Source organism: Mustelus asterias, chromosome 28, assembly GCF_964213995.1.
Source record: "Mustelus asterias chromosome 28, sMusAst1.hap1.1, whole genome shotgun sequence".
NCBI classification, from domain to species: domain Eukaryota; kingdom Metazoa; phylum Chordata; class Chondrichthyes; order Carcharhiniformes; family Triakidae; genus Mustelus; species Mustelus asterias.
Window position 1 is genome coordinate 18,777,034 of NC_135828.1, and position 22,217 is coordinate 18,799,250.

The window sequence follows — 22,217 nt, forward strand, 5'->3', positions numbered from 1 at the left end:
CTCTGAAGATGTGTAGGTTAGATGGATTGGCCACGCTCAATTGCACCTTAGTGTCAGGGAGATTAGTAGGGTACATACATGGGGTTACGGGGATAAATAGGGCACAGTCCAAATGATGTGCTGATTAGATACATTAGCCATGCTAAATTCTCCCTCAGTGTACCCGAACAGGCGCCGGAGTGTGGCCATTAGGGGACTTTCACAGTAACTTCATTGCAGTGTGAATGTAACCCTACTTCTGACTAATGAATAAACATTAACTCTGGGTGGGATTGTTGTGGGTGCAGGCCCGATCGACCGAATGGCCCCTTTCTGCACTATAGGGATTCTGTGACGAGCAGGACAGTTCTCCCAGTGAAATAAAAGCAAAATACTGTGGATGCTGGGAATCTGAAATGCAAACAGAGAGTGCTGGATAAACTCAGCAGGTCTGGCAGTATCTGTGGAGAGAAAAACAGAGTTAATTGAGTGAAATATGAATCCCCTTCAGAACCAAATAGGAAAATTAATTTATTTGCACCTGGATGTTGGATCCTGTCTGACTACCTGATCAAGTAGAAGTTTGCACATTCTCCTCGTGTCTGCGTGGGTTTCTTCTGGGTGCTCCGGTTTCCTCCCACAGTCCAAAGATGTGCGGGTTAGGTTGATTGGCCAGGTTAAAAATTGCCCCTCAGAGTCCTGAGATGCGTAGGTTAGAGGGATTAGCGGGTAAATATGTGGGGGTAGGGCCTGGGTGGGATTGTGGTCGGTGCAGACTCGATGGGCCGAATGGCCTCCTTCTGCACTGTAGGGTTTCTATGATTTCTTTTCTATGAATGTAAGGTGGAATAACTCTGAAGAAGAGTCGTAACGGACTCCAAACATTAACAGTTTCTCTCTCCACAGATGCTGCCAGACCTGCTAAGTTTATCCAGTATGTTTTGATTTTATTCAGCTATTCTGGATAGTAAATGTCACCTTGCCAACTCTGTGATTAACTGGTCATTATAACATTACCGGGGGTGGGTTTAGCTCAGTTGGCTGGACAGCTGGTTTCTCATGCAGAACGATGCCAACAGCGAGGGTTCGATTCCCGTACCAGCTGAGGTTATTCGCCTTCTCAACCTTGCCCCTCACCTGAGGTGTTCCTCATGTTAAATGACCACCATCTGGGACGAGACTCCACACAGACAGTGACCCAAGTCGGGAATTGAACCCAGGTCCCTGGCATTGTGAGGCAGCAGTGCTAACCACTGTGCCACCGTGTCACACTGCCTTGTAAATAAAGCTCTTTCGTCCCACAAACAAAATCTCAAAAAGTGCATCATCATGGCATGTTTTCCTGTTCATTTAGACAGGAATCAAGTTTATTTATCTTTTGTACATTGTGGTTTCCTGTGAAAAGACTGGCTGCCGTGTTTTCGACATCACAACAATGGTTACACTTCCAGAGATGCTTGGGTCTACAGCACATTGAGCACATTCCAGGATCATGAAAGTTATGACTAATATACAAGTGTGGTGGTTGTCCCGTTTGGAGCAATCCAACTGAGTAAAGGTCACATGATCTGAACAACCAATCAAGGCCTTGGTGGCACAAGGAACTGGGTTCGATTCCCGGCTTGGGTCGCTGTCTGTGCGGAGACTGCACGTGCTCCCCGTGTCTGCGTGGGTTTCCTTCGGGTGCTCCGGTTTCCTCCCACACTCTGAAGATGTGCAGGTTAGTTAGGTTCATTGGCCATGCTAAATTGTCCCTTAGTGTCCACAGTTGCACAGGTAAGGTGGATTGGCCATGCTAAGTTGCTCCTTCGGGGATTAGCAGGGTAAATATGTGGGGTTACGGGGATAGGGCCTGGGTGGGATTGTGGTCGGTGCAGGCTCGATGGGCCGAATGGCCTCCTTCAGCACTGTCGGAATTCTACATACCTAGTGTGGTGAATCTCTCCAAGGGGATTGGTTCTCCTGAGGGAGAGGCACTTTGTATTATCTGTGAGCATGAAGCCCATATAACTTATAAATCCTATAGAATCCCTACAGTGCAGAAGGAGGCCATTTGGCCCATTGAGTCTGCACCGACCACAATCCCACTCAGGCCCTATCCCATAACCCCACATATTTACCCTATCTAGTCCCCCTGACACTAGGATCAATTTAGCACGGCCAATCCATCGAACCCGCACATCTTTGGACTGTGGCAGGAAACCGGAGCACCCGGAGGAAACCCACGCAGACACGGGGAGAACGTGCAAACTCCACACAGACAGTGACCCAAGCCGGGAATTGAACCCAATTGAACACTGGCATTGTGAGGCAGCAGTGCTAACCACTGTGCCGCCATGTCACATTGTCTTGTAAATAAAGTTCTTTTGTCCCACTAAAGAAATCTCAAAAAGTGCATCATTATGGCACGTTTTCCTGTTCATTTCGACAGGAATTAAGTTTATTTTACTCGTGTCACAAGTAGGCTTATATTCACACTGCAATGACGTTACTGTGAAAATCCCCTAGTCGTCACACTCCGGCTCCTGTTCGGGTAACACTGAGGGAGAATTCAGCACGGCCAATGCACCTAACCAGCACATCTTTTGGACTGTGGGAGGAAACTCGGAGGAAACCCACGCAGACACGGGGAGAACGTGCAAACTCCACACAGACAGTGACCCAAGCCGGGAATCGAACCCGGGGCCCTGGCGCTGTGAGGCAGCAGTGTAAGGCTTAATTCAGGTTTAATTCAGGCCCTGATACCATCGGCAGCATTTCCAATCTTCCCTTGCCACCTGGCCTGAAGCTGCTGGTAAAAACAAGGCGGGTACGACTTCAATCATTTTGCAGTCAGCAGACAGGACTGGACTGAATTGCATGTCGGGGCCAGCTCAGGTTTCATGGTTTTAAGTCAAGCTAAACATTTGCTCATTCACTCAGAATTTGGCTCAGATCAGGCCTTGCAAAGGGTGGAAAAGTGCAACTGTACACGGCCGGGGCTTTGCACGCACATAACACACTGCAATTTCGAAGAGAGGGCAAAAAAAAAACATTGACTTCCTTACAAGCGCACGGTCTCTTTTCAGTAATATATTGCTCCCATTTTGGCTCGTTGGATGAGTCAGAGCTCTGCTGAGCCAAGCTAAACCTTGGAACCTTGGCAAGTCGCCTTACCTGCAGATGGCATTGTACTTACCTCGGAATGAAGCGAGCTTAACAGCCCTTGCCTGAAAGTAAGATGTCATGGAAGGAGCAATTCTATCGGCTTGGAGGACAATTCCCATCATTTGAATACAGAACTTGGGTTTGGTTGGGAAAAAATAGTGTATAAACCTGGCTCTTCCCACGCACTTCACCAATTCTCGAAATTTGCACGCTGGATGATTTTTGCAGATATTCTGGTGTAGGAAGTTGCCAAGATCATCAAACAGTAATACGTTGAATGAACTTAGGAAAACAGAGCGGGCATTTTCGGCCAAGAGTAACAGTGAATGTCACCAAATGGCAGCAATTAAGCAAGCAGTCAGGATGTTTATCTGAGGCGCAAGGTGACAAAGTCCAAATGATTAAGACCAATTCATTACGGGGGTGTTTATTTTTCTTTCTGCTCTCTCTCTGCACAAATTTGTCCTCCGTCAATCAAGGCAAGATCACATTCTGGTAACGGGGATGGTCTAATGCATTTTTTTCCTATGCATGAAGTTGTATGCAGAGGCATTGTCCGATGGTGGGGCAGTGGCGCAGTGGTATTGTCACTGAGCTAGCTAGTCCAGAGATCCAGAGTGAGATCTAGGGGACCCGGGTTCAAATACCGCCAAGGCAGATGGCTAAATTTGAATTTGATAAAATTCTGGAATTAGAAGTCTAACAATCACCATGAAACTGTTGTCACTCGTCGGAAAAAACCTATCTGGTTCACTAGAATCATAGAATCCCTACAGTGCAGGAGGAGGCCATTTGGCCCATCGAGTCTGCACCGACCACAATCCCACCCAGGCTCTATTCCCATAACCCCACTTATCTACCCTACAAATCCTCTAAGGGGAAATTTAGCATGGCCAATCATCCTAACCTGCACATCTTTGGAGCATGGGAGGAAACTGGAACACCCGGAGGAAACCCACGTAGACAAGGGGAGAATGTGCAAACTCCACATAGTTACCCGAGGCCGGAATTGAACCCGGGTCCCTGGTGCTGTGAGGCAGCAGTGCTAACCACTGTGCTACCGTGCCGCCCTTAATGCCATTTAGGGAAGGAAATCTGCTGTCCTTACTTGGTCTGGCCTACATGTGACTTCAGACCCACAGCAATGTAGTTGACTCTCATCTGCCCTCGGGCAACTAGGGATGGGCAATAAATGCTGGCCAGCCAGCGACGCCCATGAGCCACAAATGAATTTTAAAAATGTGACTCCAGACCCATAGCAATGTGGTTGACAAATGCCCTCTGAAATGGAGGGCGAGTAGGGATGAGCAATAAATACTGGCCCAGCCAGCAACACCCATATTCCATAAAATGTATTACCCCTTTTGGAGGTCTTGTGGCGCAGTGGGTAACATCCTTGCCTCTGAGCCAGAAGCTCCGGGATCCAGTCCCACCCCAGGACTTGATGGCCGAGGAAGGTGCGTTCATAACGCGGTCAAACAGGTTGAGTGTCAACCTGCTAAATCTTTCCAAACACGCCAATGGCTGGCGGTAAGAGCGGGAGAGACTACTGGTCAGCCACGCTTGATGTGGAGTGGCGCCCCTCAAGCTATAAGCCCCTGGTGACAGACTAGTGATCTGTTCCGGGAACTACTGGCTGTGGAAACAGACAAAAGTCTGCCTTAGTGCACCACTAATTGCGGGAACAGAATTGGAATTGGAATGGAATTACCCCTTTTAAAGTGCTGTTGTCCTGTTAGCTTATAAGTTTCTGAGGTCTACCACTTAAATTTCCATTGTTCGAGGGAAATGCTGCTTGGAATCTTCTCACCAACTTTGAAAATGATACTTTAATCTCTTTAATGCCAGGCTATAGGGAATGAAATGTTAAGTGTGAAACAGTGTTCAGCTTTTTCCCTGCACTCTGCAATACCTTCACTGTGCAACTTTGCAATATTTTGGGCGTATATTAACTTTGGCCCATTCAACTATAATGTTGCCCAGTTGGCACCAAGCCAGAGAAAAGGAGTGCCCAAAGATGCCTTGTTGTGGAGATGCCGGCGTTGGACAGGGGTGGGCACAGTAAGAAGTCTCACAACACCAGGTCAAAGTCCAACAGGTTTATTTGTTAGCACGAGCTTTTGGAGCGCTGCTCCTTCATCAGGTCAGTGCAAATGATCTGGTAAGTATGATGAAGGAGCAGCGCTCCGAAAGCTCGTGATTCCAAATAAACATGTTGGACTTTAACCTGGTGTTGTGAGACTTCTTACAAGGATGCCTTGCCAGCGGAGGAAAGGAGCTCTTGGGTATTGGTGCTACCAGTTAACCCAAACAATGACTGTGCCACCTGGAGTGTGGTGCTATTGACACCGCCAACTCCCTCAGCCATGGGATTACAGAACGGCGCAGCAAAAACCATTCTACCACCCTCGGCAATGGCTGAGCATGGTGTTAAATTGGCTTTGTCTGTCTGAAGCCCAGGTACTGGACCTATTAAATTCCCGCCATCAACTCCGGGAGGGAATTGATTCAATCCACTGTTGATGGTTCGGTCACCCACGTCCCAGTCCTGAGACCTCCACGGTGTGCTAAGGGAGGAGGTTTACTCAGGTTATGATCAGGGGGGCCCTTAAGGATGGCAGTCCATCTCTGTCAGCTGGGCTTTGCCAGGGTGTTGAGGCCCTATCCCCCTGTATGATGGCATGAAACACTCCCCCTTGTTCTTTTTGGTCAGCGTGTCGTAAGATCTGGAGAGTAAACTGGTTTTCTTGCTGGACACAACACTTTGCTGTTTTTTTCGGTAAGATTTAGCCGACAGTATAGATCTGTAGTATAAGTATTACACTCACCTACAGTATAGATCCAGTATGAGGCTCTACATAGAAGCAGCTCTCTCTCTCCATGCTCTGTTATCATGCGGTCGTATATCACTGATCCTGCAGACTATGGGCTGGATTCTCCGCCCTCGCCTGGGATTTTCCAATCCCGCTGCAGTGAACGGAGATTCGGCTGGGCCCCAAATTCTCCATCTTCGCTGCAGCAGAAGCTTGGTGTGCGCAGTCACTAAGATGTATATTTATATAATTAACATTAACCCTTTATGCTGCGAACATTATTTGTAGTATATTTGAATACGAACACCCTTCTCAGATTTTTTATCCGATTGGCGCCCTATACCGGACCATTGCATTGTTTAGCCTCATAACACCAGGTTAAAATCCAACAGGTTTATTTGGAATCACGAGCTTTCGGAGCGCTGCTCCTTCATCAGGTGAGTGGGCGAGGTCGGAGACTGCCAGCCATTGTACAGATGCAAGCTTTCTTCACCAAGGCTAACGGTGGGGCGATACGGTGCCACAGTGGTTAACACTGCTGCCTCACAGCGCCGGGGACCCGGGTTCGATTCCCAGCTTGGGTCACTGTCTGTGTGGAGTCTGCACATTTTCCCCTCCCTTGTCTGCGTGGGTTTCCTCCGGGTGCTCCGGTTTCCTCCCACAGTCTGAAAGACGTGCTGGTGAGGTGGATTGGCCCCTTAGTGTCAGGGAGATTAGCAGGGTAAATACGTGGGGTTACGGGGATAGGATCTGGGTGGGATTGTTGTCAGTGTGTGGAGTCTGCACGTTCTCCCCATGTCTGCATGGGTTTCCTCCGGCTGCTCCGGTTTCCTCCCACAGTCTGAAAGACATGCTGGTTAGGTGCTAAATTCTCATTGCATTGTTTAGACAGCAGTATCTGGAATTGTCCCAGTAAATCCTGTATTGAGTAGCATTCCTGTTAGCTGCAGCCAATCTGATTTCACTGCACTGAGAGAGTGTGTGTGTCTGGAGGAAGTGAAACTATACTTTCTGAGTTTGACCAATTACACTGCACAGATTTCCAAGAAACCCTGTGAATAGACTCTGCTAATCTCATTCTCCCCTGACACCCACCAAATAAGATCACCAGTGTGACAAACAGAACAGCTGCATGAGGGAGCTTGCTTTCGCGTTGAAGGTCTGCACTTTAAGGTGTATTTATTAGTGTCACAAGTAGGCTTACATTAACACTGCAATGAAGTTATTGTGAAAATCCCCTAATCGCCACACACCTGCTCGGGTACACTGAGGGAGAATTTAGCACCTAACCAGTACGTCTTTCAGGCTGTGGGAGGAAACTGGAGCACCCGAAGGAAACCCACGCAGACACGGGGAGAACGTGCAGACTCCGCACAGACAGTGACCCAAGCCAGGAATCGAACCCGGGTCCCTGGCGCTGTGAGGCAGCAGTGCTAACCGCTGTGCCACCGTGCCACCCCACTTGGTGAAGAAAACAATACTTGGATCTATACAATGGCTGGAATTCTCCACTCTCTCGCCCGCAGCTGGGGTTCTCCAGTCCCGCTGCTGTGAATGGAGGTTTGGCTGAGCGGCAAGTTCTCCATTCTCGCTGGCAGGGTGTGCGAGGCCAGAGAGTTCCAGCCGGGGCCTTTCATCATCTCAACATGTCCTGATGCACTTTACAGCCACTGAAGAGGTTTTCAAGTGTAAGATACTGTTGACACGCAGTGGAAGCAGCAGCTGACTTTCACACAGTGAGTTCCCACAAGCAGCAATGTGGTCTTCATCAGAACATCTTTATATGGTGTTGTTTGAGAGATAAATATTGGCCAGAACACCAGAGAGAGCTCTCACCCAAACCTCCCTCCCCCCCGCCACCCCCGCCGACCCACGTCCCCAACCCATCCTTTCTCTCCTCTGAAATAGTGCCATAACATCTCCTTCCATCCACACAGTATTGTTTACTTCACCAAGGCTAATGGCAGGACGGCACGGTGGCACAGCGGTTAGCACTGCTGCCTCACAGCTCCAGGGACCAGGGTTCGATTCCCAGCCTCGGGTCACTGTCTGTGTGGAGTTTGCACATTCTCCCCATGTCTGCATGGGTTTCCTCCAGGTGCTCCGGTTTCCTCTCATAGTCCAAAGATGTGCGGGTTTGTGGTGAACCATAGATGGTTACCACTATGGGTACTAAACCATAGATGGTGATCACTAGGGGTACCTGTACATATGTTACTCTTGTTACTGTTGGGGTTAGGGTTGGGGTGTTCCACCTGTTGGTATTGTTCTGTGGTACACTCCGGTTGGCTCCACCTACCTGTAGGAGTATAAAGGTCACTGCACTGCCTAGTGACCCTTTAGTCTGGGATTGTATTGTTAGTAAGAAGTTTAACAACACCAGGTTAAAGTCCAACAGGTTTATTTGGTAGCAAAAGCCACACAAGCTTTCGGAGCTGCAAGCCCCTTCTTCAGGTGAGTGGGAATTCTGTTCACAAACAGAGCATATAAAGACACAAACTCAATTTACATGAATAATGGTTGGAATGCGAATACTTACAACTAATCAAGTCTTTAAGAAACAAAACAATGTGGATGGAGAGAGCATCAAGACAGGCTAAAAAGATGTGTATTGTCTCCAGACAAGACAGCCAGTGAAACTCTGTGGGGGTTACAAATAGTGTGACATGAACCCAATATCCCGGTTGAGGCCGTCCTCGTGTGTGCGGAACTTGGCTATCAGTTTCTGCTCAGCGACTCTGCGCTGTCGTGTGTCGCGAAGGCCGCCTTGGAGAACGCTTACCCGAATATCAGAGGCCGAATGCCCGTGACCGCTGAAGTGCTCCCCAACAGGAAGAGAACAGTCTTGCCTGGTGATTGTCGAGCGGTGTTCATTCATCCGTTGTCGCAGCGTCTGCATAGTTTCCCCAATGTACCACACGGGCATTCGGCCTCTGATATTCGGGTAAGCGTTCTCCAAGGCGGCCTTCGCGACACACGACAGCGCAGAGTCGCTGAGCAGAAACTGATAGCCAAGTTCCGCACACACGAGGACAGCCTCAACCGGGATATTGGGTTCATGTCACACTATTTGGAACCCCCACAGAGTTTCACTGGCTGTCTTGTCTGGAGACAATACACATCTTTTTAGCCTGTCTTGATGCTCTCTCCATCCACATTGTTTTGTTTCTTAAAGACTTGATTAGTTGTAAGTATTCGCATTCCAACCATTATTCATGTAAATTGAGTTTGTGTCTTTATATGCTCTGTTTGTGAACAGAATTCCCACTCACCTGAAGAAGGGGCTTGCAGCTCCGAAAGCTTGTGTGGCTTTTGCTACCAAATAAACCTGTTGGACTTTAACCTGGTGTTGTTAAACTTCTTACTGTGTTTACCCCAGTCCAACGCCGGCATCTCCACATCATTGTATTGTTAAGCAGTATGCTCCATTCTTGTTACTAATAAAAGCCTTTATTTCCCGGGTACGATCCAGCCTCCCGAGTGATTTAATCGCGCATCAGGGTTAGGTTGATTGGCCTTGCTAAATTAACCCTAGTGACAGGGGGATTTGCAGGGTATGGGGATAGGGCTTGGGTAGGGTTGACATCGATGCAGATTCAATGGCCTCCTTCTGCACTGTAGAGATACTATGGTCATGTGGTTAGTTACTACTCAGTCAATACAGGTTACTACTCAGTGGGATAAAAATCCCATTGCTGAATCTTTTTCACCACTAAGTAGTGGCCCAGATTTGACGCTGCCACACGACAGCTGTTTTGCAATAATTGTGTGTGAGAAAAAAAGAGGGCGTTTCAGAAAAGGTTACTGAGAATGAGCAAGGAAGGTGGGAGGTACAGGATGTGATAACAGTGGGAAGTTCTGACTGCTCAGCGCTGACACTTACCAGCAAGAAGCTTACTTTTGCACAACCCAAGTACAGTAAGTCGATGATTCTGACCGGACAGTCAGTCACCCAAGGTCAGAATTAAACCTGAGCCCTGGCACTGTGAAGCAGCAGTGCTAACCACTGTGCCACCATAATGACTTCTGTATGTCCCGATGTGTTGTGCAGCCAAGCACTTTTGAAATGTAGTCAGTGTTGTAATGTTAAGAAATGTCGCAGTCAATTTGCGGACAACAAACTCCCACAAACAGCGATGAGATAATGCCCAGATAGTGTGTTTTAGTGATGTTTGTTGAAGGACAGAATATTGGCCAGGGCAACAGGAAGGACTGATCCTCCTGTTCTTTTGAGTTGTGTGGTGGGTGCGGCCCATCTGAGAATGCAGACAGATCCAGCATCTCTCACGCAGCTCACTCTAATGACCTGGCACAAGATGAGAAGTTGGCACAGTGGTTAGCCCTGCTGGCTCGCAGTGCCAGGGACCCGGGTTTGATTCCCGGTTGACTGTCTGTGTGGAGTTTGCACGTTCTCCCTCTGTCTGCGTGGGTTTCCTCCCACAAGATGTGCGCGTTAGGTGGATCGGCCCTGCTAAATTGCCCCTTCGTGTCAGGGGGACCAGCTAGGGTAAATCCATGGGGTTATGGGAATAGATAGGGCCTGGGTGGGATTGTGGTCGGTGCAGACTCGATGGGCCAAGTGGCCTCCTTCTGCACTGTAGGGATTCTATGATTCTATTCTAAGTGAATTCTAGCACATCTGGTGCAGGATGTGGTGGGGGAGGGGTTGACAACGTGTAAATTTATGGCCCCAATATGTGCTTGCAGATAAGTTGGGGAAAAACAAAAAATCAGGCTCCACATATGTATCAGATAAATCTAGATCAGAAAGTCAAAAGGCGCACATTGTACAAAACATTTTACATGATTAATTTGACAGTGGGATCCATGACTTCACTAAATGTCAAATATTCACAGGAGACTGTTAGTGTGGCGAGTAGCATTAAATGATTAAGTAGAAGAAACTTGCCAAATTAAACTTTGTTGCCGTCTTATAGCCTGAGCCCCTCACACTGTTACGTTCAAGCTTTCTGTTCACCAGCTAGTGGGCACTAACTGTTAACATGCGAGGATTCAGCTAAAGGGTGACTGCTACGCTACAGACATGCTTTCAGACATGCTACAGACATGGTGGTTAGCACTGCTGCCTCACAGCGCCAGCGACCCGGGTTCACTTTTGGACCCGGGGTCACCGTCTGTGTGGAGTCTGCACGTTCTCCCCCGTGTCTGCGTGGGTTTCCTCCGGGTGCTCCAGATTCCTCCCACAGTCTAAAAGGCGTGCTGGTCATTAGCCATGCTAAATTCTCCCTCAGTGTTACCCGAACAGGCGCCGGAGTGTGGCGACTGGGGGATTTTCACAGTAACTTCATCGCAGTGTTAATGTAAGCCTACTTGTGACACTGAACTTCCAATGCTTCCCACAATCGATATCTACCATGTATAAGTGAGCTTAACGGAGAGATTTAACGTTGGGGGGGTCGGTGGGGGGGGGGGGGGGGAGAATCCAATTTTTAATTTCATTTGATTTATTATTGTCACATGTATTGGTATACAGTGAAAAGTATTGTTTCTTGCGCGCTATACAGACAAAATTTATAGAGAAGGAAAGGAGAGAGTGCAGAATGTAGTGTTACGGTCATAGCTAGGGTCCAGAGAAAGATCAACCCTTTGCTTCCCCTTTCCCCCTTTTTCTCAATTTTACCTCTCTCCCACCCATTCTCCCCGCTCCCCCCACATCTTCATCAGTCACAGCTTACCCTCTGATTTCAGCTTCTCTGCCGTTTGGCCATTCACACCTTCTATTCTCTCTGTGAGCTGCCATTAGCAGCCTTTCCCCTGGTTTCTGTGGCTACAACTCATCTTTCATTCCCTCCCCCTGCAGTATAAATATCTCCCACTTTTCTCTGCCTTTCAGCTTTGACAAAGGGTCAACTGGACTCGAAACGTCAGCTCTTTTCTCTCCGTACAGATGCTGCCAGACCCGCTGAGATTTTCCAGCGTTTTCTCTTTTGGTCAGTGGGATGGGAGGTCGGTTTGAGTGGGTGGACTGGGCTTTGTTCACGACCCTTTTGTAGTTCCTTGCGGTCTTGGGCAGAGCTGGAGCCATACCAAGCTGTGATACAAGTGGAAAGGATGCTTTCCGTGGTGCATCTGTAAAAGTTAGTGAGAGTTGTAGCTGACATGTCAAATTTCCTTTTTTAACAGATGCACTCAAGCATGTTTGGGACTGAAAGAATGATTCCATGTTTTAATCGGGAATTATTTGCCAGATTTGTGCATCTCATTTCATATTGAGTAGAGTCAAACTATTATCTTTCCTTCACCGGCATTCCTCATAGTCAGCCAGGATTTGGGAGTAAGAATAATCACAGGATTTCCGCAGAACATCGAGCAATGCTTCTCAGCCTGCAGTGTGTCATGTTTCCCTTTGCATGAGACAAATTGATTCCCTAAATGGTATAAGGATTGCTCCGTGTCTGACAGATCATTTCTCCCGGAATACTAGGAATTGCTAGCAGCTGGCAGGGCTTTTAGTTTTCTGGAGAAAGTGGCGTGTCTGAAAGGCTAAACCTACAAAGTGTTACATGATGGTTCTGCCAGTATATATTAATGTGCATCATATCTGTTCATCAGGAGCACTTGTTCCATCATTGTGTTTGGATCACACTATTTTAGTCTGTAAAACGCCCACGTATGTCAGGCTGACCTCCCAAAAGGACCTTCTAATCGCTGCTCGTGGGCAACACGCTGGCACAGTGGTTAGCACTGCTGCCTCACAGCGCCAGGGACCTGGGTTCGATTCCCGGCTTGGGTCACTGTCTGTGTGATGTTTGTACATTCTCCCCATGTCTGCGTGGGTTTCCTCCAGGTGCTCCAGTTTCTTCCCGTCTGAAAGACCTGCTGGTTAGGTGCATTGACCTAAACAGGCGGCGGAGTGTGGCGACAAGGGGAATTTTCACAGTAACTTCATTGCAGTGTTAATGTAAGCCTACTCGTGACACTAATAAAATTTACTTTACTTTACTCTACATGGCAAATGACCCCTATACCCTCAGTTCAAGCAACATAGGTTGCGTAGGTTAGAGGGATTAGTGGGTAAATATGTAGGGATATGGGGGTAGGGCCTGGGTGGGATTGTGGTCGGTGCAGACCCGATGGGCCGAATGGCCTCTTTCTGTGCTGTCAGGTTTCTAAGATTTCTAATGTCTATTTCTAACGTCGGGGCCTGAAAGGAGGATGAAGGAATTAGTTGATAGGGTTTAGGAAGTGGCCAGTTAATGATGTTGTTCCTGGAAATATTCAGGAAGTGGACATTGAAATACTAACCACAGGTGATGGGGAGGCGATGGCCTAGTGATATTACTGATAGACTATCAATCCAGAAGATCAGCTAATGTTCTGGGGGACCCGGGTTCGAATCCCACCACGGCAGATGGTAGAATTTGAATTCAATAACAAATATCTGGAATTAAGAATCTACTGATGACCATGAAACCATTGTCGATTGTCGGGAAAACCCATCTGGTTCACTAATGTCCCTTTAGGGAAAGGAATCTGCCGCCCTTACCTGGTCTGGCCTACATATGATTCCAGAGCCACAGCAACGTGGTTGACTCTCAACTGCCCTCCAAAGGCAACTAGGGATGGGCAATAAATGCTGGCCAGCCAGAGACAGCTATGTCCCACGAATGAATAAAAAAAAGGCATCTAGGTGTCAAGGTAGATAATTTGCTGCTGTTGACGCCAGCGGGATCTTCCAGTCCCGCCGATGGCCCACCCCTGCCATGTGTCACAGTGCGATGGGTGCATTCAACAGGAAACTCCATTGACAATGGCGGGACCAGAAGATTCTGCCCCCGGTTAATGCCAAGCCAACCCCTACCACCGCGAAACATGCGCCGGGTTGGGCCATAAATCCCGCCCACTAAAGTGAGTTGGAAGGAACAGTTATACAAGTGTGGTGGCCAAGGGACATGCACCACTATATTACCTCAGAAATGGGCAGCACGGTGGCACAGTGGTTAGCCCTGCTGCCTCACAGCACCAGGGACCCGGGTTCAATTCCCGGCTTGGGTCACTGTCTGTGTGGAGTTTGCACATTCTCCCCGTGTCTGCGTGGGTTTCCTCCAGGTGCTCCGGTTTCCTCCCATGGTCCAAAGATGTGCAGGTTAGGTGGATTGACCATGTTAAATTGCCCCTTAGTGTCAGGAGAACTAGCTAGGGAAAATGCATGAAGTTATGGGGATAGGGCTTGGGTGGGATTGTGGTTGGTGCAGACTTGATGGACCAAATGACCTCCTTCTGCACTGTAGGGATTCTATGATTCTCTGATAATTAAAATCCTTTTGAGTAGATCACACAGTCAATCATGAAGTCCTTCTATGTGGCTGCAGTTGGGTTTGCTGTCCTTGGCTGGATAGTGTTGTGTCAGGAAAGCAGAATCTTTAAGAGTACAGAGATAACTGACCCAGACAGGGAAAGTTATTTGAAGAGACTTTTCCTGATGAAATCTGCTCTCGAAGAATTTTAACACCAATGCTTTGAACAATGCGAATCACTCTTTGTTTCAGTATTCCCGCTGGTTGGATTCGGGAAAAGGCTACAATGCCTCAGACGCAGGACAAAACAATTCCTGAACATGTTTGTGCCCTTCTTTATCACAACCTGTAACAGGAGTTTAGATAAAAGCAAATTACTGCGGGATGCTGGAATCTGAAACCAACAGAGAAAATGCTGGAAAATCTCAGCAGGTCTGGCAGCATCTGTAAGGAGAGAAAAGAGCTGACGTTTCGAGTCCAGATGACCCTTTGACCCTTTGACAAGGGGTCAACTGGACTCGAAACATCAGCTCTTTTCTCTCGTTACAGTTGCTGCCAGCCCTGCTGAGATTTTCCAGCATTTTCTCTTTTGTAACAGGAGTTTGATGTACGCATAAGGCTACGTACCCATGATTGGACTCACTGACTGATTCTCCCAATGCATTGGAATGGTTTTTAAAAGTTGCTTAATTAAAGTTAGATGTCTGCAATGGGATCATTTTCTTTGTTTCTTCCTGTTATTATTCATTTACGTGTGATGTTTTTTTAACGACCAAGCAATGTAACCCAAAATGAATTTCTAAATGGACAATCAACTGAATCTCAAATTGAAATTGAAATCAAAATCAAAATCAAAATTAAAATTGAAATCAAAATCAAAATTGAAATCAAAATTGAAATTGAATTTTATCCCAAATGTTTTCCCCTTGCTTCTGCCTGACTTATTCCCTGTGATGTTAGTGTACCTTTAAGAGATGTTTTAATTTCATGCTGACAACCTTAGGTGATGTCATTGCTGGGAAGGAGAAAAAAAAACTGTGGGCAGGTCAGGTGATTTCATTTTCAGTTTCAGTTTGAAGCTGCAGGTTTCAGAAGGGACAGCACGCTAAAAAGAAGTGTTTTCCCTCTCTCCCTGTTGTTGTTTTGAAAATTCTGTTGGTTTCCTAAAGGGTGAAAATCTGTTGTTGTTGGGGGCTGGACCAAAGTCTCTCCGGTGCTTTGGGGAGCCGCCTTGTCTTCAAACTGTTCGGAGTGAATCCAAAGAACTGCAGGCTTCAACCAAGGGACGTAAATTTCCATTATCATATGAGCAGTAGACTGTGCTGTGTCAAACCTGTGAAAAGGGTTTTTATTGTCAATGGGTTTTGGTTTGATTGGAACACATTAGAGATATCCATTAAGAGTTATACATTATAGTTGTTTGTTTTGTTTCTTGTTTGTAATTGATAAAAGTTCTTGCTAATTTTCTTACTGTACATGTTAACTATATTCTTAAATAAACTTTGTTTGATATAAGCTCCCTAGTGGGTCTTATGAATCAGACCTAAAGTGGAACATCTCATGCTTATCCCCAGCCAAATTCAAGGTGCAAAGACTTATGATTCAGGTGGGCTCCATAAAACATTTTGGAGTTTCCGACTTGAACCATAACACCCCGCAGCACAATTTGAACCTCAAACCTACTCTCAAAGGCAACTTGTTCCTTCCTGCTCACTCTACCAGCTGACTGCCTCTGCCTTGCAAAGCTCAATCCTCAGCCAGAAGCAGGGGCGAGATTTTGAGCTACTTTCTAGTGTGTTTTCCAATCGTGCAATGTGCTTCCTGGGGTGAGCCAGTGGCGTCCAATAAATTAGCGGCGAACCGTACCTGCCTAATTGGAAATCCGGACATGGCTAATGGCATTTTGCATTTGTAAGTAAAAAATGAACAGTAGACGCTCACCGGGCTTGTAATGTCAAACTAATTCTCGCACACAGTGCGTGTCCATGAGCTCTAATCTTTCTGAGAGTTTGTTGACAAAATGCAAAGCTGAAAAGCGCAGTGCTCAAATATTTTAACTCCTTGGTTGCTCATGCTTGCTGAGTGAATATACAGACAGGAAGTAGATTGACCTGTATTGTGTGAATGCATGAGTTGTGTACTACACTTCATACATCTGGTTAAACAGTATCACTATACCCTCACTTGTACCTAAATCAACAACTTCTTTGCCCCAAACTGCGCTTAAGCAGCTTAATGCAAGTTTTGAGTTGTGAATCTCTCTCATAACGTTCAGCCCCTATTGCTTAAGGCAATATAAGCTCCATATAATCTTTAAATAACAGTAGCAAGATTCTGGAGGACGCCCTTTCCTTATATAACTCTTCTGTGGAGGCGGGAAGGAAGAAGAACTGAGAGCCTGTAATCTTCATACATCTTCGTGGCACTCTGTCCTCAATCCCATTCTTGCCCTGTGCACCCATGGCTTCTCCTGATGTTCCCCCCCCTCCATCCCCGTTCTGCCCTTCCTCATCTCGTAACACCTACAACTTCCCTAACCCCCTGACAAAAGCCCTTTGGATATCCGTGGCCACAGTTCATACCAAGTTCCTCGGTGAGGTTGCAAACGCAACTGTACTGTTTTAATTTCCCCAGAGGTTTTCTACGGCGAGCTCCCATTCAGACCCATCTCTCGTAGACCCATAACACTGGGCGGGATTTTCCTGCCGCGCTCGCTCCGAAGCCGGAAAATCCTGCCCAAGGTCAATGGATCTTTGCATGTTTCGTGTCCCGTCCGATACGATTCCTGTGGTGGGCGGGATGGGGAAATTCCAGCCTCGGCTCCCATGCTTTAACCCCTTGCAAAGTCTTTGACCGGAATTTTCCTGTCACGCCCGCCATGGGAATGGCAGAGAGCGGGGGGGAGGGTCGGTGGGGGGGGCGGTGCACAGACCATGCAAAGGTCTGTTGGCGTCGGGCAGGATTTTTCGGTTTTGGGGTGAGCGCAGCCGGAAAATCCCATCCATTGTCTTGTCTCAGAATAATTCCATCAACAATAATGTTAGTTGCACCAAATTATTTATTTGCTCCATTCAACACTTGTACATTCCACAGTGTTTAGGAATTGCTACAGTAATTGGACAATAAAGCCAATTTAGTTGTGGTACCTGACCGAACTGAACACCAGCCATTGTAGGTTCTAGAATTACAGGGTACTTTGCAGAGTTTAGAGCCATACCTGACTGGAACACGTACTGGGAATTCAGGAGAATAGCCCCCCCCACTCTTTTCTCACCCATTTGTTTTTACAGATTGAAATTGTAGCCCCTCCAAGTGGGAAGTTCAGCCCAATATTTGGGACGCGATTTCGCAAAAGTTATAGCTTTCATTTATTCATGTCACAAGTAAGCTTACATCAACACTGCAATGAAGTTACTGTGAAAATCTCCAAGTCGCCACACTCCGGCGCCTGTTCGGGTACACTGAGGGAGAATTTAACATGGACAATCCACCTAACCAGCATTTCTTTCAGGGCTGTGGGAGGAAACTGGAGCACCCGGAAGAAACCCACACAGACACGGGGAGAATGTGCAGATTCTGCACAGTCACAGATGGCTGCGTGAAGTCTGCACGTTCTCCCTGTGTCTGCGTGGGATTCCTCTGGTTGCTCCGGTTTCCTCCCACAGTCCAAAGATGTGCGGGTTAGGTGGATTGGCCATGCTAAATTGCCCCTCAGGGTCCAAGGTGTGCGGGTTAGGTGGATTGACCATGGTAAATTGCCCCTCAGGGTCCAAGGTGTGCGGGTTAGGTGGATTGGCCATGGTAAATTGCCCCTCAGGGTCCAAGGTGTGCGGGTTAGGTGGATTGGCCATGGTAAATGTGCAGGGTTACAGGGATAGCTTGGAGGGATGGGCCTGGGTAAGATCCTCTTTCAGATAAATGGTGCAGACTCAATGGGCCGAATGGCCTCCTTCTGTACTCTCAGGATTCTATGATCTTCCAGAATGTTTTGTGGAAGCGGAGGTGGACTACCATTGGCCAGCGGTGTGATCTACCAGTCCAACTGCAGTCAACGTGTTTTCCCATTGTCGCACCCTCTATTACTGGCGAACCCACCGCGGGGTGTCCCCATTGGTGGGATCAGATATCCAGCCGGTGGGATCGGCCGGAAAATCCCACCCAAGGTGATTTGCAAAAGAAGCAAATGTGATGTGATTAAAAAAACCTTCTCACACAGCGAGTGGCTGGGGTCTGGAATGCGCTGCCTGGAAGTGAGGTGGAGGCAGGTTCAATCGAGGTATTCAAGAGGGTATTAGATGATTATTTGAATAGAAACAATGTGCAGGGGTTCGGGGATAAGGCACTGAGACATGATGATCGCTTGGGGCGCCGGTGCAGACATGATGAGTTGAATGGCCTTCTTCTGGGTGGCACGGTGGCACAGTCGTTAGCACCGCTGCCTCACAGCACCAGAGACCCAGGTTCAATTCTGGCCTCGGGTCATTATCTGTGCAGATTTTGCACTTTCTCCCCGTGTCTGCGTGGGTTTCCTCCCACACTCCAAAGATGTGCGGGTTAGGTTGATTGGCCATGTGAAATTGACCTTAGTGTCAGGGGGATTAGCTGGGTAAATGTGTGGGGTTACAGGAATAAGACCTGGTGTTCGGTACGGCCTCGATGGGCCGAATGGCCTCCTTCTGTACTGTGGGGATTCTATGATTCTTCTGCGCTGTAAGGAATCTGTGATTCTGCTCCTAATGCTGGTTGGAGATATCCCTGGAGATTCCATCAGATGGCTATCCTCCTGCACTGGCCTCGGTTGATGTTAATCTGTGTTGCTCTCTGCAATGTCCAGGAGATGTATTCTGTGTTTGCCCCTCAAAAGATTGCTCAACCGTGCCTTTAACTTTCCACCCACCGCAAGGTATCAGTCCAAGAGATGCACTTTCATTATTTCCCTCTCTGAGGAATATGATACAATGTCGAAACCAATGGCATGAAAATTGTGCAATTGCGCCCCAGTGGCTGTGTTAAAATTTATTTTCCATAAATCTGAGGTCATTGTCAGATCAGCTGAAGGAGAAGTTAGACTTTGAGCTATTACGACAGAAAATGCACGACCAGACATAACGAGAGAAGCAAATTCCTCAACAAGGGACGTGGGTGTTACCAGCACTTATTGCCCATCCTAATTGCCCTTCTTTTGAACTGAGTGGCTTGCTAGGTCATTTCTCCTGCCCCTATCCTGCTCCTATCTCCCCTCCCGTTCCTATCCGCCAGGGACCCGGGGCGGCATGGTAGCACAGTGGTTAGCACTACTGCTTCACAGCTCCAAGGACCTGGGTTCGATTCCCAGCTTGGGGTCACTGTCTGTGTGGAGTTTGCACGTTCTCCTCGTGTCTGCGTGGGGTTTCCTCCGGGTGCTCCGGTTTCCTCCCACAGTCCAAAGATGTGCGGGTTAGGTGGATTGGCCATGCTAAAATTGCCCTTAGTGTCCTGGGATGCGTAGGTTAGAGGAATTAGTGGGTAAATATGTAGGGATATGGGGGTCGGGCCTGGGTGGGATTGTGGTCAGTGCAAACTCGATGGGCCGAATGGCCTCTTTCTGTGCTGTCGGGTTTCTAAGATTCTAAGATCTTCTATGTTTCTCTAGCCGGCTAGATTTAGCACTTGGGGCGAATGGGATCAAAGGTTATGGGGAGAAAGCAGGATTAGGCTATTGAGTTGGACAATCAGCCATGATCGGAATGATTGGCAGAGCAGGCTTGAAGGGCCAAATGGCCTCCTCCTGCTCCTATCTTCTTCTATTTCAGAGGGTAGATTAAGAGGCAACAACATTGCTGTGGCTCTGGAGTCACATGTAGGCCAGACCGGGTAAGGACGGCAGATTTCCTTCCCTAAAGGGCCATTCGTGAACCAGATGGGTTTTTACCATACTGGTTATAAGTAGATAATTGTAAATTCCAGATTTTTATTGATTCTAAATTTCTGCTGTGGTGGGCTTCACAGCTCCAGGGTCCCGGGTTCGATTCCTGGCTCCGGTCACTGTCTGTGTGGAGTTTGCACATTCTCCTCGTGTCTGCGTGGGTTTCCTCCGGGTGCTCCAGTTTCCTCCCACAGTCCAAAGATGTGCAGGTTAGGTTGATTGGCCAGGTTAAAAATTGTCCCTGAGATGTGTAGTTAGAGGGATTAGCGGGTAAATATGTGGGGGTAGGGCCTGGGTGGGATTGTGGTTGGTGCAGACTCGATGGCCCGAATGGCCTCCTTCTGCACTGTAGGGTTTCTATGTTTTTATGTAAATCTATTCCCATTGCATTCAGGTCATAACCTGCATAAAACTAATTTGCCTCATTTCCTCTGAACCGTTTGACATTAGGTTATGAAAGGCTGGAAGGTATTTGAAACTTAAAAATAGGATATAGGGAAATGGCAGGACAGATGAAAGTCTCTTCAGTGTGACAGGACAAATACCTCTTGTGTTAACCCATTACCCATTAATTGCCCCATTTGAAAAGGGCACTCTGGGCCCACTGTAACAAAAGCAGGCAAAACAGATACAAATTGGAACATTAAAGGCAACATAACACATTAGCAAGGTGGCACAGTGGTTAGCACCGCTGCCTCACGGCGCCAAGGACCCGGGTTCGATTCCGGCCTCAGGTCACTGTCTGTGTGGAGTTTCTCCCCATGTTGGCGTGGGTTTCCTCCGAGTGCTCCGGTTTCCTCCCACACTCCAAAGATGTGTGGGTTAGGTGGATTGGCCGTGCTAAATTGCCACTTAGTGTCAGGGGGATTAGCAGGGTAAATGCTTGGGGTTAGGGGATCGGGCCGGGATGGGATCGCAGGCTCAATGGGCCAAATGGCCTCATTCTGCACTGTAGGATTGAAATGTCATTCTCAAGGTTGATAATGCACCCTAGGTGCACCAGCCTCTCAGAACCCACCAACTGCAGAATAGAATCATAGAATCCCTACAGTGCAGAAGGAGGCCATTTGGCCCATCAAGTCTGCAGCGACCAAAATCCCACCCGGGCCCTAGCCCCATAACCCCACTTATTTAGCTGCTAACCCCCTGATCCTAAAGGGCAATATAGCATGGCTAGTCCACCTAACCTGCACATCTTTGGACTGTAGGAGGAAACTGGAGCACCCGGAGGAAACCCACGCAGACACGGGGAGAACATGCAGACTTCGCACAGACAGTGACCCAAGCCGGGAATCAAACCCGGGTCCCTGGCGCTGTCACGCAGCAGCGCTAACTACTATGCCACCGTGCCGCCCTAATATCTGAAACATACCAGTGGGAGCCACCTCCTCCTACTCCAGGGATATGGATATAACCACAGATACAAGCATTCTGTCACGCCCTTCTGTGTTGTAAAAGAGTTGATTTTGGCAAACATTCACTGTCGCAGCTGAGTTTTAAAGGGAGAGAACTTTCTTCAGCTGAGACCAAATCAAAATCTAGCCGCTCCCACCCGATCCACTGCCACAATGGACCTGAAAGAGTTAAAAAAAAAAGTCCTGAACATTAATCCAGGAAGCCAGCTAGCTGAGGGTTGGGATAAGGAAGTAGAGATGTGACATGTTCTGTAGCTTGACAGAGAGCGAGCTGTGCGCACCCAAAGAGAGAGGTGAAACTGGGCAAAGATGGAAATAGAGGGTGAGAGAAAGAGAAAGTGTTCAGTGTTACTCGCTGTCCTTTTAAGTGAGTGTTTGCTGCTATAACCTTGTACTTTATCAATGCAATTAATCATTGCATTATTCGCTTCTCTGTGCCTGCTCTGCAGACCAGACCACAATACATTTGATTCACTGAAATCTAGCCACTCCTTCAAGTTTAGTGGTTATTGTCAGTTTGGTGGCTTGAGAGGTTCGCCAGGAACCTCCGATTTCACCGGATTCTGCACCCTTGAAGATTTGATTTGTGTCCGAGTTGCTTCAACACTAAAGGAGTCAGGAACTGTCACTATTAAGGCAGAGTCCCTAAAACTAGAACCAAGGGGCATAGCCTCAGAATAAGGGGGAGCAGATTTAAGAC

The 22,217-nt window shown here is 47.8% G+C and overlaps 1 protein-coding gene across 2 annotated transcripts in view; it reads left to right on the forward strand.

Moving 5' to 3' along the window:
• Positions 1 to 22,217, forward strand: part of LOC144480296 (transmembrane protein 273-like) — a 66,747-nt gene that overhangs the window by 15,978 nt on the left and 28,552 nt on the right. The window contains exon 1 of one of the 2 annotated variants that reach the window (XM_078199643.1): positions 21,727 to 21,839. The exons of the other annotated variant lie outside the window; for it this stretch is intronic. Within the exon in view, the coding sequence (XP_078055769.1) occupies positions 21,827 to 21,839 (13 nt within the window). The 5' untranslated portion in view covers positions 21,727 to 21,826. Of the gene's footprint in view, positions 1 to 21,726; positions 21,840 to 22,217 lie in introns of those variants that run through there. 2 annotated transcript variants of the gene reach the window in all.